Below are 17,388 nucleotides of genomic sequence, written 5' to 3'. Positions count from 1 at the left end.
TAACATACTCTCTGTTGCATAATATAGTTTCTTTATTTCTTCAGGAAATTTATTTTAAAGTGAATTTTTTAAAGATTTATTTTATTTATTTGAAAGACAGAGTTACAGAGAGAGGGAGAGACAGAGAGAGAGGTCTTCCATCCGCTGGTTCACTCCCCAGGTGGCCGCAATGGCCGAAGCTGTGCTGATCTGAAGCCAGGAGCCAGGAGCTTCTTCCGAGTCTTCCACGCAGGTGCAAGAGCCCAAGGACTTGGGCCATCTTCTACTGCTTTCCCAGGCCATAGCAGAGAGCGGGATCGGAAGAGGAGCAGCCGGGGCTAGAACCGGTGCCCATATGGCATGCCAGCACTTCAAGCCAGGGCATTAACCCTCTGCGCCACAGCGCCGGCCCCTTTAAAGTGAATTTTAACAGCTATTCAAAATATGTAACCAGTGATTAAGAACAGAGAAATACCAGAGAAATAAAGCCAGCACTTTTCATTAATTTGTAGCAAAGCAGTACTGTTTGGTATCCTGTTGTAATGAAAACCTGCAGCTTCTAAGTCTCCCTGCCACTAGGGGGCTAGGTTTTCCTTTGTTGTAACTAGGGGAAAAAGATTTTTCTTTCAGTTTTAGTAAGCCTTGCAGGCACTATTCAGTGTTTAGCTATTTGGATTTAGTTTATTTCCCCAGATGCTTATGCTTTTGGATACCTCAGGACAAATTCATATCTAAAACATTTTAATTGTGTATTTGAATAATCTTCAAAGAATCAAGAAGCTGTGTGCTTAACAGATATTTGAAAGTGACAACAACTTGAATTTTATGTGGTAATTCTAGTAATATGGCTTTTTATAATCACCAAACTTGTTAAAAATCATCATTCAGAAAATACTAGCCCTTGTATTTATATTGGAAGTAGAATTCTGTCCATTTTAAGTTTTCCTGCATGCAGAATTTAGTACCTTAAGTTGTATATCATATAACAAGAAAATGTTTATTTCTAGTATTCCTTTATGAACTCTGACATTTAAAAACCAATAGTCAATAATGGAGAAATAGGGAAACATTTCAGTTAATTTTTATCATCTTTAGACTAAATTAGTTTTAAAAAGGTTAAAGAATGAGATTATTTAGTAATTTTTTTAAAAAAAGATTTATTTATTATTTGAAAGAGCTACAGAGAAGGAGAGACAGAGAGAGATTGTCCATCCATTGGTTTACTCCCCAGATGGCTGCAAGGGCCAGCACTGAGCCAGGCCAGGAGCTAGGAGCTTCTTTCAGGTCTCCCACATGGGAGGCAGGAGCTCAAACACTTGAGCCATCTTCTGCTGCTTTCCCAGGCACATTAGCAGGGACCAAGATGGGAAGTAGAGCAGCTGGGACATAGCATCACAGGTGGTGGCTTAACTCATTATGCCACAACACCAGTCCCCAGTAATTTTTTTTTTTTAATTATTTTGTTTTTCGAAAGGCAGAGTAACAGAGAGGGAAATAGATTTGCATTCACGCATTCACACTCTAGATGGCCACAGTGGCCAAGGCTTATGACACCAGCATCCCTTAATGGAGTGCTGGTTCAAGTCCTGGCTGATCCACTTCTGATCCATCTTCTTGCTAATGTGTGTGGGAAAGCAGGGGAATATGGCCCAACTGCTTGGGCCCCTGCCATGCACATGGGAGACCCAAATGGAGTTCCTGGCTCCTGCCTTTGGCCTTAGTCCCAGCTGTTACACACACTGGAGGAGTGAACCAGCAGATGGAAGATCTCTCTTTTTTTTCCTCTGTCACTCTGCTTTTCAAATAAATCTTTAAACAAACAACAAAAAAGAAATCTTAGGGAAGTATAAATATCATGGTGTATTTGAGAGTATGTGCTTTGACACTGTTACTGGCTCTGTCACTATCAGTGACTTGTGGACAATGTCTTTGAGCTTTCATTCACTAATTTTGGTAAAGTAGTGTAAATACCTCATCCAACTGCTATTTGAGGCAGTATACATAAAGCATCTACTACTGTGCCAAGAAACATAGTAGTAGTTCACTCTTATGTCATCCTCTGTTGAATCTATAAGTGTGTGGTTATTATTGATTTTCATTCATTTGTGCTAGAGAACCTGTTGTGGAAAAGAGGAGACCTAGCATATTAAGTAGAATTATCCCAGTACGAATAGTTCAGTCTTTTCATGGTGTCTTTTTTTTTTTTTTTTTTTTTTTGACAGGCAGAGTGGATAGTGAGAGAGAGAGAGACAGAGAGAAAGGTCTTCCTTTGCTGTTGGTTCACCCTCCAATGGCCGCCGCGACCAGCGCGCTGCGGCCGGCACACCACACCACGCTGATCCGAAGGCAGGAGCCAGGGGCTTCTCCTGGTCTCCTATGGGGTGCAGGGCCCAAGGACTTGGGCCATCCTCCACTGCACTCCCGGACCACAGCAGAGAGCTGGCCTGGAAGAGGGGCAACTGGGACAGAATCCGGTGCCCCGACCAGGACTAGAACCTGGTGTGCCGGCGCCGCAAGGCGGAGGATTAGCCTGTTGAGCCGCGGCGCTGGCCCCATGGTGTCTTACCTATAAATAAAAACTTTAGAAAGTGTATTTCTTTAGTTAACAATAGTAACAGCTAACATTTATTGATTTTCCATATACTCCAAATGCTTTGTGTATATTAACTCATTCATAGCAACCATATTAAGGTAGGTTCTATCATTACCCTTATTTTTTAAAAAAAGATTTATTTATTTATTTGAAAGTCAGAGTTACACAGAGAGAGTTAGAGACAGAGAGAGAGGTCTTCCATCCACTGCTTCACTCCCCAGGTAGCCGCAACAGCAGGAGCTGTGCCAATCCGAAGCCAGGAGCCAGGAGCTTCTTCCGGGTCTCCCATGCAGGGGCAGGGGCCCAAGGACTTGGGCCATCTTCTACTGCTATCCCAGGCCATAGCAGAGAGCTGGATTGGAAGAGGAGCAACTGGGACTAGAACCAGTGCCCATGTGGGATGCCAGTGCTCAGGCCAGGGCTTTAACCAGCTGCACCGCAGCGCCGGCCCCACCCTTATTTTAACAGGACACAGAAGCTGAGACCCAAAGGAATTAACCATGCTTAAGTTGACACATCTGTTAAATTGTACAGCAGGACTCCAAAGGCGGGTACTACTTGTCTAAATAGTTAAAACAGTTGTAGCATATATCTCTACTAGATCCATTATTTAATGGTTGGGACATTTGGAGAATATTTTATACTTATTTAAAACAATCCTTCCTCTAAATGATTGTTGTTATTGAAGTGATTGAAATGGTTATTTAGGAATTCCAAATATGTCCTCATATTTTCAAATTAAATTACTGTCAGTAAGAATAAATGTATGGTTAGAAAGATAAACAAAATGGGTACTAAAGAAACTACTTCTAAAAGTAAACATGATCCTTTTAAACTTTATTATGAAGTTTATTACCATGTTATTTTCAACAAATAATAGCACCTAATATTATAATAGCACTAAATAATAATTTTGTTAGATACACAAAGGAAATTTTTCTTTGGAGTTCTTTCCAGGTTGAAAGAGGGAAGTGCTTTGAATGCTGTTAGAGGTTTCTTTTAGTTGACAGCTTTTCTGTGTATTTGTTTCAGCTGTGCTACAGTGCTGTTCTCCTTCTACCCACATGGACGCTCTGAGTAGTTGTGTCACTCCCACTGCCTCTTCCTATGCACACTGTAACTACTTCCAGGTAAGAGTCTTGGGACAATAGACACGTCTGTGCTTCATATGTAATATTATTGACCTTACAGAATTGCCAAGTATAATTTTATGTTAATGTGTAGCCAGAGGTAAGCTATGGAGTATGGGCTTAGTTTTCTTGATTCCAAAACAAAGAATGTTGATATAAATAATGTCTGATGCTTCTTCTAGGCCAGCAGTGTCCAATATGGGAGCCACTAGAAACATGTGGCTATTTGAATCATTTAAAATTAGATGAGGGGCAGACATCTGGCATAGCTATTAAGATGCTGCTTGGGATGACCACATCCTGAATCACAGTGCTTGGGTTTGGCTCTGGCTCCATTTCTGATTCTTCTTTCTGCTTCTGTGTGCCCTTGGAGGCAGCAGGTGGCAGCTCAAGTACTTAGATTGTTGCTATTTACATGGGAGACTAGGATTGAGTTTTCCAGCTCCTGGCTTCGATTAGATGTGGTTAGTGTGACTGAGAAGTGGATTTTAAAATCATTTAATTTTGATCATTATTTCTTTTCTTTTTTTAATCTGAAAGGCAGAGAGATAGGGATGTAGACACAGACAGACAAATAGACATCACTCTTCTGCTGTTTCACTCCCCAGATGTCAACAACAGCCAGACTAGGCCAGGCCAAAGCCAGGAGCCTGAACTCAATCTGATGTGGGTGGGTGGCAGGGATCTAAGAACTTGAGTCATTACCTGCTGCCTCCCAAGGTATGCATTAGCATGAAGCTATATTGGAAATGGAGGTAGGACTTGAGGCAGGACTTGAACCTGAACACTCTGATATGGGATGCGGATGTCCCAAGTGGCGTTGTAACTGCTGCACCAAATGCCCACCACTAGACATTTGTTTGTTTTGATTTTGAGGAAAAAGGAAAAATGATGTCAAAACAGAAATTTAAGTAGTAGCTTCTATTTCGGTCTTAACCTGCATTTGTAAACACCATATTTCAAATATCTTGTCATTATTTATTAGAAAACAATTGCTTTGATTTGAATGTTTTATATTATTACTTCCAAGATAAGATTAAATTCTATGTTTTATATTTTTATGCCGTAACTCCTAAAGGTTGGAATTGTGTGTTTAACTTGGATAATCATCTAGCTGAGATAGCTTTAGTTCTTTTTTTTTTTCTTTTTTCTTTTTTTTTAAGATTTATCTATTTATTTGAAAGGCAGAGTTACAGAGAGGCAGAGGCAGAGAGAGAGGTCCTCCATCTGCTGGTTCACTCCCTAGATGGCCGCAACGGCTGGAGCTGCGCCGATCCGAAGCCAGGAGCTTATTCCAGGTCTCCCGCGTGGGTACAGGGGCCCAAGGACTTGGGCCATCCTCTACAGCTCTCCCATGTCATAGCAGAGAGCTGGATTGGAAGTGGTGCAGCAGGGACTTGAACCAGCGCCCACATGGCATGCTGGCACTGCTAGGCAGCGTTACCCACTATGCCACAGCGCCAGCCCCTAAACACTTTTATAAAGACCTTTTCTTACTGCAAAGATGCTGTACATTCATTATAGGAAAATAGAGATAAGAAAACAAAATTTAAAAAAGGAAAAAAGAGAAAGTATTTAGAATTCCATCCTGAAAATAAATGCCGTTAATTTAGTTGAACTGTAGATACCTGGTAGGGTATATGCATGAGTAGTCAGTATATCATAATGGTTAAGAACAAGAGCTCTTGAGTCAGGCAAACCTAGGTTTGAAACCTGAGTTTCTGTTATTTCACTGTGACTTTGGGTAAGTTGTGAAGTTTCTCTGAAGCTTTGTTCTATCATTTAGAAATGGAGATTGTCACATTTCACAGGGCTCTTATGAGGATTAGATGAAATAATGTATATACAGTGCTTGGCACATAGTAAGAGCTCAGTAAGTGGTAGTGTTGGCTAAAGTAGCTTGATGCTTATACTATTTAAATTTACATTTCATGTTTGGCATTAATAGGCTTCTAAAAATCATTGATACTGTCTTTGTAGTGCATTTGGCAACATCAACTTACCACAAGTTTTATTGAATTGGAGTTCTATATTTTGTTTGTACTCTGAAATAATCGAAATTTATTGCATGTCTGCTCTGTATATAGCTTTGTATTTGGTAATATCAATTTGTTATGTTTCATTAAATTGTTACTCTTCTGTATTTTATGTTCACAGCTTTATGTATTTATTACCAGTATGTATTGAATGCCTACTCTGTGCGAAGCACTGTGTGTAAGAGAATATGTCTCAAAGATACAAATCTCAAAGTAATAACTATTTTATTCTGTTGCTTTATTATTAAAAATAGACAGTATCAGAAACAAAAGGACAACAGATAATCCACCCATTCTTTCTCAGATCATTTGGAATAGAATATCAATACCTCCCCCTGAATCTATAAAAGGATTGGTGGATTTGTGAGCATCCTGTGTTTAATATTTCCTTACTGTATTCCTAAAACAATATATGATAGATACAAGTGATATGTTTGTGTGCCTACTTTTATGGAAGAATTTGGTATTATAGACAGTTTATCAGAAGATAAGTATTTAATTTTATATACATTGACCCTGAGAATTATTGGTCTATTCCAATATTAAACCTAGCATAGTTGTTGACATATAGTAGATGCTAAGTAAATGTTAAAAGTAGATTTGAGGCTACCATTGCTGAAAAGTAGATTAGTATTTAGGTTTTCTTAGTGAATTCTTTGATGACTTATGTTTAGCCATCATCAGCCTAAATGTTGTTACCTTTCTGCTCAACCTCATATTTGATTTTTCCAAACAGTACTATTTTCTCTTTTCCCAGAATCCTCCAATGCAATCCTCCTATCCAGTTGAATTTCTGCCTTCTAATTGGTCTTGCAATGCTACTGATGAGAACAAAAAGACAGAAGTAAACTTAGAGGCTGTCTTTCAGATAGTAGATGAGTTACATTCCTCCCCTAAACTGGAGATGGTAAAGGTGGAGCCTGTTGAGAATCAGTGCCCAGCATCTCAGTCTAACAGAGGCCAGCATATCCTCGCTAATTCCAGCAACAGCAATCCATCTTCCACAAGCCAGGCTAGCCAGCTGGAGCCGCTTACTCCTGTGGGCTCAGATATTACCTCTTTTGTGGTTGGAACAGAACAAGCAATTACCTGCTCTCTGCCACAGTCACCTGAGTACATCTATACCATCCACACAGCTCAGCCTGTTGAAAATAGCACGGTGCAGGAATCTACAGCTATCCAACAAGCTCATGTCAAACTGAAGGAGCAGCTAAGTCATAATCCATCTCCATCTTCTGTAGTATTTGTACAGGAAGGGCTACCATTCAGCACACACCAGGTAAGGGGAAAAAAAAAATTCTAATAAAACTCAAAAGTACCTAGTGCTTTTCCCTAAAGATTAGTTTAGTTGAAAGTTTATCCAGGTTTTATTTGGGTTTAATACCAGCTCATTATGCTTCCCGGAAGAATCATATCCCAGTGTTCTAAGATTCCAAAAGATATTGTTTTAACTTCTGGCATCCTCTTGTTATGTTTTGGTCTGAAGTCAAGCTCTCTAGGCAGTCTGATTAAGCATTGTGGTATAAAATTTATTTTCATAGTGAGAGCATCCCTTTAGTTTTGTTTTTTAATTTGGATGGCCTATATAGGCCTGGCTGATACAATTCCACTACCCAAAAGGTTTGGTTTATTAAACAGGTGATATGAGGACCTTCCTAGCTATTTGTAGCATGGAGGTAAGGAGCTGATTGGAGTTCTTATTTTCTTGAAGCACTGTTGAAGTCTTGTGAGCATATTGTGTTTTAATTTCTTTACTTATGTTTGCATACCTAATATGTATGCTACCTGACTCTAGTTTGAGGGACATATTCTGAAGGTGGAGGTGAATTCCTTTATTGTTGCTAGTTTATGTCCAGAAAATGAGTAAACTGTGATTTTAAGCAATTAGTAGGGATAATTGATCAAAAGTACGTCGAGGGACATACATTTGGCCTAGTGGTTAAGAAGCCAGTTAAGATTCCTGTGTCATACAGTAGAATACCTGCTCCTTGAAAACAAGAGGAGGAAGTGACTGGCGACTGAAGCCTGGAACACTTGCTGCTGGATAATTGTAGCTTTTACTGTTGCATCTCTTAAAGTTCTTAAGGGATTCTCCATTTTGGTTCCCATTTTGTACATGTTTGGGAAGTAATCAGCAGAGACAAGGTGTGCTTGCAAAGATTTCATAGTTCCCAAGAATTAAAAAAAAAAAAAAAAGATTCCACTTGATCAACTTAATTTTTTTTTTATCTTCCCTGCTTCAGTCCCCTTCCCTTCAACCCTCTTTTCCAAACTATTCTGCTTTGCAGTATGTTGCTGGTAATGAGTTGCAGAATAATGCAATCTTAATTTGTTTTCTCTTAAGTGTTTGAGTTAAGAGCTCCTGGATCTAAACAAATACAGTTGGGGGTCCTTAAAAAAGAAAATTTGCTGCCTCCCAGGCACATCAACAGGAAGCTGGAACAGAAACATGGAGAAGCCAGGAGTTGAAGCAGGCACTCTGATGTGGGGCATGGGCATCCTAGGCAGCTTAGCCTCCTGTGCCACAACACCTGCCTGACCCATTATACTTTAAATATGCCTGTAGAAAAAACACAAGCTTTATCTTTGTTTACAGATGGAATACTAGGTTTCATATCTTCAAATTGCATTCAAACAATTATTTTTTCTTTAATAAATATATTTGAACATCATAGTTTTTCAAAGCTATGTTTTTAACTTTCCAATTTATTTCATTATAGAATTTTACTTTAAGTTCATAAAGAACTAGAGTATTTTAGAAAGTTATCACCTTGACATAGGTAAAATCCAAAAAAGAATTTAGGAATCCAAGAAAGAAGCTCATATCCTGTAAACAGCACAGATAATGATTTTTTTTTTTTTTTTTGACAGGCAGAGTGGATAGTGAGAGAGAGAGAGAAAGGTCTTCCTTTTTGCCGTTGGTTCACCCTCCAATGGCCACTGTGGCCAGCGCATCGCGCTGATCCGAAACCTGGAGCCAGGTGCTTCTCCTGGTCTCCCATGTGGGTGCAGGGCCCAAGCACTTGGGCCATCCTCCACTGCTTTCCCGGGCCATAGCAGAGAGCTGGCCTGGAAGAGGGACAACCGGGACAGAATCCAGCGCCCCAACCGGGACTAGAACCCGGTGTGCCGGCGCCGCAAGGTGGAGGATTAGCCTGTTGAGCCATGGTGCCGGCCCTGATTTGTTTTTATAAAGCTTGAAGCTAGGCCGGCGCTGCGGCTCAATAGGCTAATCCTCCACCTGCGGCGCCGGCACACCAGGTTCTAGTCCTGGTCCATGCACCGGATTCTGTCCTGGTTGCTCCTCTTCCAGTCCAACTCTCTGCTGTGGCCCAGGAAGGCAGTGGAGGATGGCCCAAGTGCTTGGGCCCTGCACCCGCATGGGAGACCAGGAGGAAGCACCTGGCTCCTGGCTTCGGCTCAGTGCGGTGTGCCAGCCACGCAGCGGCCATTGGGGGATGAATCAACAAAAAGGAAGATCTGTCTCTCTCTCACCATCTACTCTGCCTGTCCTAAATAAATAAATAAAGCTCGAAGCTTATATAACTTTGAGTGCCTCTTTAAGTAAAAAATACAAAATTAGTTGGATAAATTATCTATGCCCCACGTATATCACCCAGTAATGCATATGACCATTCCAATATCACCAGCAGAAAAAGTCTGATATATGCTAGAGTGGTAAAATATAAAATATTTTACTTTTACTTTTAGGGCAGATGTTTGGCCCAGTGGTTCAGCCACCGCTTGAGATGCCTGTATCCGTATAGGAGTGTGCAGGTTCAAGTCTTGGCTCTACTTCCAATTCCAGCTTCCTGCTAATGTACACCCTGGGAGGTAGTGAGTTTGGCTCAAGTGCTCTGTCTCTGCCACCCACTTGAGAGATCCATATTGAGTTCTGGGTCCCTGGCTTTGGACTAGTCCAGCCTTGGCTGTTGAAGGCACTGGGGAGTGAATGTTCAAATGGAAGACCTCTCCCCTCCCCTCTCCTCCCCTCTCTCCTCTCCTCTCCTCTCCTCTCTTTTCCTCCCTCTCTCCCTCTTCCCTCCCTCCCCCTTCCTCTCAGATAAAACAAAAATACCTTACTTTTGTAAGTTAAATCAAGCCTCATTATAAATCTCCCTCTGATGCTATATTAATATTTAGTTCCATATACATTTCAGTGGCTTGAGTATGAGGAAGTGTACATCTTATTGATGTTTAGATAACAAAATCAAAGATAGTATCATTTATAAGGATGAAAAGTTTTACACTTGCTTGTTGGATCATCATCCTATAATACAGCTCCTCTGATAAAATATATGAAGTTTTAATAGATGTCTGGAGAAAATCTCAGAATAATATATGGGTTTAATATTTTAGGTGGATGCCAGTATAAAATGCCAGACCAATCCACCTGAGAGTATCTTGCCTTCAGAACAGATGGGATTCCTCATTTCAGAAATGGGGCCTGCAAACAAGCCTAGTAAAGACACAGGTTTATCCACTCCAGCCAGATACAGAGAGCGAAGAAGCAATTCCCAACAAGGAAAGTCCCCTGGTAAGGATTACTGTGCTCTGAAACGCTAGAGGTAGAACTGTGGTGGAGAATTAATATGTGAATGACAGTTTTTCTGGGACTTAATTTATTATTTATAACTGTATTATATACCCATCAAATTACTATTTTTAATATATCTAATTTTAACTCCAATATTTTCCCTAGTTGTCCTTATAAAGTATATAATAGTTACTTTCCTAATGTTACATGTAAGAATTTAAGCTTTGAAAAATATTGACCATATTAAGAAAAAAAGAATTTAGGTTAACTTGCGGAAGGGTGATTTAGTAATTGTCTTCAAATATCAAAAATTTTGTAATTATAAATGTTCTGTTCTCTTATTAGAAGACTATAGGACAAGAGGATATGTGCTTAAATTGTGATAGTGGAAGGATACTATCTGAAACCAGAATATATAAGAAACTCAAACAACAAAATAGCAAAACACCAAAATAATCCAGTTTAAAAATGGACAATAGATCTAATTAGACATTTTCAAAGGAAAATGTAAAAGTGTCCAACAGATACATGAAAAAAGGCTTGACATCACTAATTATCAAGGAAATGCAAATCAAAACCACAATTGGCATTTAGGATACTTTGAAATTTTGTATTAATTTTAGAATGAATAGCATTTTTCTATTTCTTAAAGAAATTAAATTTGGATTTTGATAGGAATGACATTGAATCTATAGATTGCCTTGGTGGTTTCAATAACTTAATAATTGTCTTCCAATCCATGAACCTAAGATGCCTCTCCATTTATTTGTGTATCATTTAATTTCTTTCAGCAATATTTTCTATTTTTTAAAAGATTTATTATTTTATTGGAAAGTTAGAGTTACTCAAAGAGAAGGAGAGACAGAGAGAGAGAGAGAAAGAGGTCTTCCATCCAATGGTTCATTCCCCAGATGGCTGCGATGGCTGGAGCTATGCCAATCCAAAGCCAGGAGCCTGGAGCTTCTTCCAGGTCTTCCACGAAGGTGCAGGGGCCCTAGGACTTGGGCCATCTTCCACTGCTTTTCCAGACCACAGCAGAGAGCTGGATCGGAAGTGGAGCAGCCAGGATTCAAACCGGTGCCCATATGGGATGCCAGCACTGAAGGCAGCAGCCTTACCCGCTGCACCACAGCGCTGGCCCCTGGAGGTTTCTTCTTTAAAGAAATTGGAAAGCAGACATGTGGACTTACAAGTACCTGTTTCAGCAATTGGGGAGCTAAGAATGGATGGACTAACTAAAAGTCCAGCCCTTCTCTTCACCTCCTGTACAGAGGACGGCTCAGGAAGAAGATCAAAGATTTCTCTTTTGGAATACTAAAGGGCCCCAGAGAAGACCTTCATGTATTAGCATTTGGGGTTTTTATAAAGAAAATGGAAGGCACACAGTGTCTGATCACTGTTAAACTGAGCCCACCAATTGACAAGTGTTGTCAATAGAGCTTACAGTAAGCTTTGTTTTTTCCCCTTCAGAGGAAGAGAGACAGAATCCCACCCATTGATTCACTCCCCAGATGAGTGGTATAGCCAGAATGGGGCTGAGCCAAAGCTGGGAACTCTATCCAGGTCTCCCAATTGGGTGGCCGAGAACTAACCACTGAGCCATCATCTGCTGCCTTCCATGGTCAGTACTGGCAGGAAGCTGGAATTGGGAGCTGGAACCAGGAAGTGAACCTGGGTTTTTGATAGGAGACACTGGTGTCTTAACTGCTAGGCCCAATGACCTTTCCTCAAAATAACTTTTTTTTCCTTTTTTTTTGACAGGCAGAGTTAGACAGTGAGAGAGGTCTTCCTTCCATTGGTTCACCCCCCAAATGGCCTCTACAGCAAGCATGCTGCGCCGAACTGAAGCCAGGAGCCAGGTGGGCCCTGCACCCACATGGGAGACCAGGAGGAAGCACCTGGCTCCTGGCTTCGGATCGGTGCAGCGCGCTGGCCGTGGCGGCCATTTGGGGAGTGAACCAGTGGAAGGAAGACCTTTCTCTCTGTCTCTCTCTCTCTCTGTCTCTCTCTCTCTCTCTCTCTCTCTCTCTAGCACTGTCTAACTCTGTCAAAATAAATAAGTGGGAAAAAAAAGGTTTATTTAGAGGCCGGTGCTTTTTTTTTTTTTAGTGCAGGGGCCCAAGGACTTGGGCCACCTCCCACTGCTTTCCCAGGAGAGACATAGAGAAAAGTCTTCCATCCACTGGTTCACTCCCCAAATGGCCATAATGGCTGGAGCTGTACCTATTCAAAGCCAGGAGCTTCCTCCAGGTCTCCCATGTAGGTACAGGGGCCCAAGCACTTGGGCTTTCTTCCACTGCTTTCCCAGACCATTAACAGAGAGCTGGATAGGAAGAGAAGCAGTTGGGACATGAACCGGCACCCATATGGGATGCTGGCTCCATAGGCAGAGGTCTAACCCACTACACCACAGCACCAGCCCCTGCATAAATAATTTTGAATGTATATAGGTGTAGGTATTTGGCCTGGAGATTAAGACACCTGCGTCTCATCTGATTCCAACTTCCTGCCAATGCAGAACTTGAAGGCCAGTGGTGAAGTTCAAGTATTTGGGTTTCTGACACCCATGCGGAAGACCTGAATTGAATTCCCAAATCCTGGCTTCAGCTTGGCCCAGCTCTGGCTGTTGCAGGCGTTTGGGGAGTGAACCAGTAATTGGGAGCTGGTCTTGTGCTCTCCCTGCCCCCCAAACCGTTTCATCTTCCTCTCTCAGCATCTGAAATTAATTAATTAAAATACATACACAAGGCCGGTGCTGTGGCTTAACAGGCTAATCCTCCGCCTTGCGGCGCCGGCACACCAGATTCTAGTCCCGGTCAGGGTGCCGGATTCTATCCCGGTTGCCCTTCTTCCGGGCCAGCTCTCTGCTATGGCCCGGGAAGGCAATGGAGGGTGGCCCAAGTCCTTGGGCCCTGCACCCGCATGGGAGACCAGGAGAAGCACCTGGCTCCAGGCTTCGGATCAGCGCGATGCGCTGGCCGCAGTGGCCATTGGAGGGTGAACCAACGGCAAAAAGGAAGACCTTCCTCTCTGTCTCTCTCTCTCTCTCTCACTATCCATTCTACCTGTCAAAAAAAAAAAAAAAATACACAAAGTAATAAAAATGGTTGAAATGGAGGATTAAGTAGCTAAGAAATTTTTAAAAATTAAATTATCACTTCTAGTAAAACCAACCTTGGTAATTCAAACCAGCTTTCCCACTGAAAACAACCAATAAACTGGACAAAGTATAAAAGCAATATTCTTAAAAAAGACTAACAAGATAGTAAAGAGTTACTGGGCTGAGTTGCAAGTGAAAGTGGAAATTAAGTAAGCTCAGCTCTTGGGGCTGGTTTTGCCTCTATGGCATTTGCCATCCGTTAAGAGGTGACTGAGAGACTGAGCTGAGCTGTATAGCTGTCTAGGTCTAGGTCTAGAAGGAAAAACTCAGAGACTGGACTTCCCAGAAGTCAGACTAGCCCCCACTTTCATGACTAGGTCCTTAATAGGCTGTATCCCATCCTTTGTATAGATTGCAGCCAGGAAATCCTTAAGCCCTGAACTGGATCAAGGTGATCCCTGATCACTAGTGTCCCTAAGTCCTAGTAAAAGCATAAATCATCTTTGAGGAAGACATCCTCCTAGGCCTCAAATTATTTTTACAAGTAATTTTTCAAATACAGAATAACCAGTTGCATGAAGGTGGTAGCCAGCATAGCTGAGAAACAGCACAAACAAGACAACTGAAAGACTATGGAAACTCAATATAATGGAATTACCAGAATCAGATAATAAAACAGCCATACTTATTATTTCAGAGAGATAAATGCCAAGCTTGAAGACTTGGGAAAAGAACTAAAACTCAAAAATGAGAATGGCAGGGCTGGAAAATAAAATTTGATTATAGAATTGAAAACTACCTAAATTTAGAACTCAGTGAATGAATTTAACAGCCCATTTAGACCTAGCTTATGAGAAAAAAAAGCTAACAGAAAAGTAGAATAAACTACGCAAAAGGAAACTCAAAAGAATGAAAAAGTTGTGAAACATTTAAAAAGAAAAATGAATAAGGGTTAAATGGTCTTAAATTGGGATCACAGAAGGAAAGGGGAAAGACAATGGCAGAAATATTTGAAGAGGTAATAGCTGGGAATTTTCTAGAACAGACACACAGATAACAAGGAAGTAAAACCATTCCACAGCAAGGCACATCGTAATGAAACTGCAGAAAACCAAAGACAAGTAAACATTGGCAGAGAGAAAAAAAGGTTATTTTGAAAGAGTGTTGTCTAGAACAGATGCCAGCAAACTTTTTTGTAAAGGGCCAGATAGTAAATATTTTAGGCTTTCTGGGCCATATGGCCTGTGTAATAACTATCCAGTTAGGCCATTGTAACATAAAAGCAGCCATCAAGAATATACAAATGATCATGACTGTATTCCAGTAAAACTTTATTACAAAAGCAAGTGATCAGATTTGACCCAGGAATTGTAGGTTTTGCCAGCCTCTGAGCTCAACAGCTGACTGTGGACAGTAACAGTGGAAACCATAAAACCACAGAATAACGTTTTCAATCTACTGAAAGAAAACTGCAATTCCAAAATCTGTCAAGCAAACAGTTCCTTCAAGAAGAAAGGCACTGGGGCCAGCGCTGTGGCACAGTGGGTTAAAGCCCCAGCCTGCAGTGCCAGCATCCCATATGGGTGCCGGTTCAAGTCCTGGCAGCTTCTCTTCTGATCCAGCTCCCTGCTGTGGAGGAGACCAGGAAGAAGCTCCCGGCTTCTGGCTCCTGGCTTCAGATCAGCTCAGCTCTGGCCATTGTGGTCATTTGGGGAGTGAACCAGTGGAATGGAAGACCTCGCTCCCTCTCTCTGGCTCTACCTCTCTCTATAACTCTTTCAGAGAAATAAAATTATTCTTAAAAAAAAAAAAGAAAGGCACAGATATTTTCAGATAAATAAAAGATTGAAAGCACTCACATCAACATATCAGCACAAAAGAAATTCTACAGAATGTTCTTTAGGCAGGAATTGGTTCATGTAGGCTTTGCAGAATCAGGGATGCAAACTGTAATTTCTAGGATATTCACCCAAACAATAAAAATAATACATAAGACAAGAAGGAGAAAGAATGGAATGAAAAAGAAGACAAAGAAAAACAAGTAATAAAATAGTTGACCCTAATTCAATTATTATATGTAAATTATCTGAAAGCTCTTAATTAAAAGGCAAACATTGTCCAAATGGATAAAAAAGCAAGATCCTAATCATCATCTCTCTTTTTTTTAACACATTGATTTATTTATTTGAAAGGCAGAGTTACAGAGAGGGAGAGGGAGAGGGGGAGAAAGAGAGAGAACGAGAGAGAGAGGTCTTCTATCTGCAGGTTCACTCTCCAAGCTGGGCAGATCTGAAGCCAGGAGCCAGGAGCTTCTTCTGGGTCTCCCATACATGTGCAGGGCCCAGGCACTTGTGCCATCTTCCACTCTTTTCCCAGGCCATAGCAGGGAGCTGAATCGGAAGCGGAGCAGCTGGGACTCAAACTGGCATCCATATGGGATGCGGGCACTGCAGGCAGCAGCTTTACCTCTACACCACATCACCAGCCCCTCATCATCTCTTAAATATACCTGCACTTCCATGTTCATTGCAGCTTTATTCACAATAGTCAAGATATGGAAGCAACCTAAATGTCCATCAATGGATGAATAAAGAAAATGTGATATAAAACAGGGCAAGTGTTTGACACAGCAGTAAAGATGCTGCTTGGGGTCCCTCCATCCCATCTCAGAGTCCCTGGGTTCAAGTCTTTCTTTTTTTTTTTTTTTAAGATATATTCATTTATTTGAAAGAGTTACACCAAGAGAGGAGAGGCAGAGAGAAAGAGAGAGAGAAGGAGGTCTTCCATCCAATGGTTCACTCCCCAACTGACTGCAACAGCCGGAGCTGTGTCGATCCGAAGCCAGGAGCCAGGAGCTTCCTCCAGGTCTCCCACGCGGGTGCAGGGGCCCAGAACTTGGGCCATCCTCCACTGCTTTCCCAGGCCATAGCAAAGAGCTGGATTGGATGTGGAGCAGCCGGGACTAGAACAGGCGCCCATATGGGATGTTGGCGCTTCAGGCCAGGGCATTAACCCGCTGCGCCACAGCGCTGGCCCCATGGGTTCAAGTCTTGGCTCTGCTTCTGATCTAGCTTCCTGCTAATGTGCACCCTGGGAGGCAGCAGGTGATGGCTCGAGTACTCAGGTCCCTGCCACCCATGGAGGAGACTCAGATTGACAAAGCTCCTGACATCCACATGATCCAGACCCAGCTGTTGTCTGTCTGTCTCTCTCTCTCTCTCTTTCCCACTCTTTCAAATAAATTAATTTTAAAAGGAAAATGTGGCGCACAAGTACATCAATACACAATGGAATATGAGTATTCTATTTTTCAGTCTTAAGAAAGAAGATCCTGTCATTTGCCACAACATGGGTGGGACTAACAGACATTATACTAACAGAAATAAGCCAATATATAAAGAAAAATATTGTGTGCTATCATTCACACAAGGGTGCTTGCAAAAGTTTGTGGAAAATGGAATTAAGGCTAAGTTCCTTTTGGTGCAAAACATTTTGAGGCCGGCGCCGCGGCTCAATAGGCTAATCCTCCGCCTAGCGGCGCCGGCACACCGGGTTCTAGTCCCGGTCGGGGCACCGATCCTGTCCCGGTTGCCCCTCTTCCAGGCCAGCTCTCTGCTGTGGCCAGGGAGTGCAGTGGAGGATGGCCCAAGCCCTTGGGCCCTGCACCCCATGGGAGACCAGGATAAACACCTGGCTCCTGCCATCGGATCAGCGCGGTGCGCCGGCCGCAGCGCGCTACCGCGGCGGCCATTGGAGGGTGAACCAACGGCAAAAGGAAGACCTTTCTCTCTGTCTCTGTCTCTCACTGTCCACTCTGCCTGTCAAAAAAAATAAAATAAAAAAAAAAAATAAAAAAAAAAACAAAACATTTTGAAATCCGTATATAGTTTGTTGATAATACACATTTCCATGAACTTTTTGAAGATCTCACATATGATGAATTTCAAAATATTTTGTACCATAATAAACTAATGTTTTAACTCCATTTTCTGTGAAGTTTTTGAAGTTCTCTT

At 41.8% G+C, this 17,388-nt stretch overlaps 1 protein-coding gene across 1 annotated transcript in view; it reads left to right on the top strand.

Moving 5' to 3' along the window:
• Nucleotides 1-17,388, top strand: part of HSF5 (heat shock transcription factor 5) — a 52,373-nt gene that overhangs the window by 17,429 nt on the left and 17,556 nt on the right. Inside the window, exons 3-5 of the mRNA XM_062175670.1 lie at nucleotides 3,605-3,702; nucleotides 6,496-7,017; nucleotides 10,098-10,275. Coding sequence (XP_062031654.1) covers nucleotides 3,605-3,702; nucleotides 6,496-7,017; nucleotides 10,098-10,275 — 798 coding nt within the window. The remainder of the gene's footprint in view (nucleotides 1-3,604; nucleotides 3,703-6,495; nucleotides 7,018-10,097; nucleotides 10,276-17,388) is intronic.

The sequence above is a fragment of the Lepus europaeus genome, chromosome 18 (assembly GCF_033115175.1).
Source record: "Lepus europaeus isolate LE1 chromosome 18, mLepTim1.pri, whole genome shotgun sequence".
Taxonomy (NCBI): domain Eukaryota; kingdom Metazoa; phylum Chordata; class Mammalia; order Lagomorpha; family Leporidae; genus Lepus; species Lepus europaeus.
Note: the sequence above shows the minus strand (reverse complement) of the source record. Positions and strands in the feature narration are given on the sequence as shown.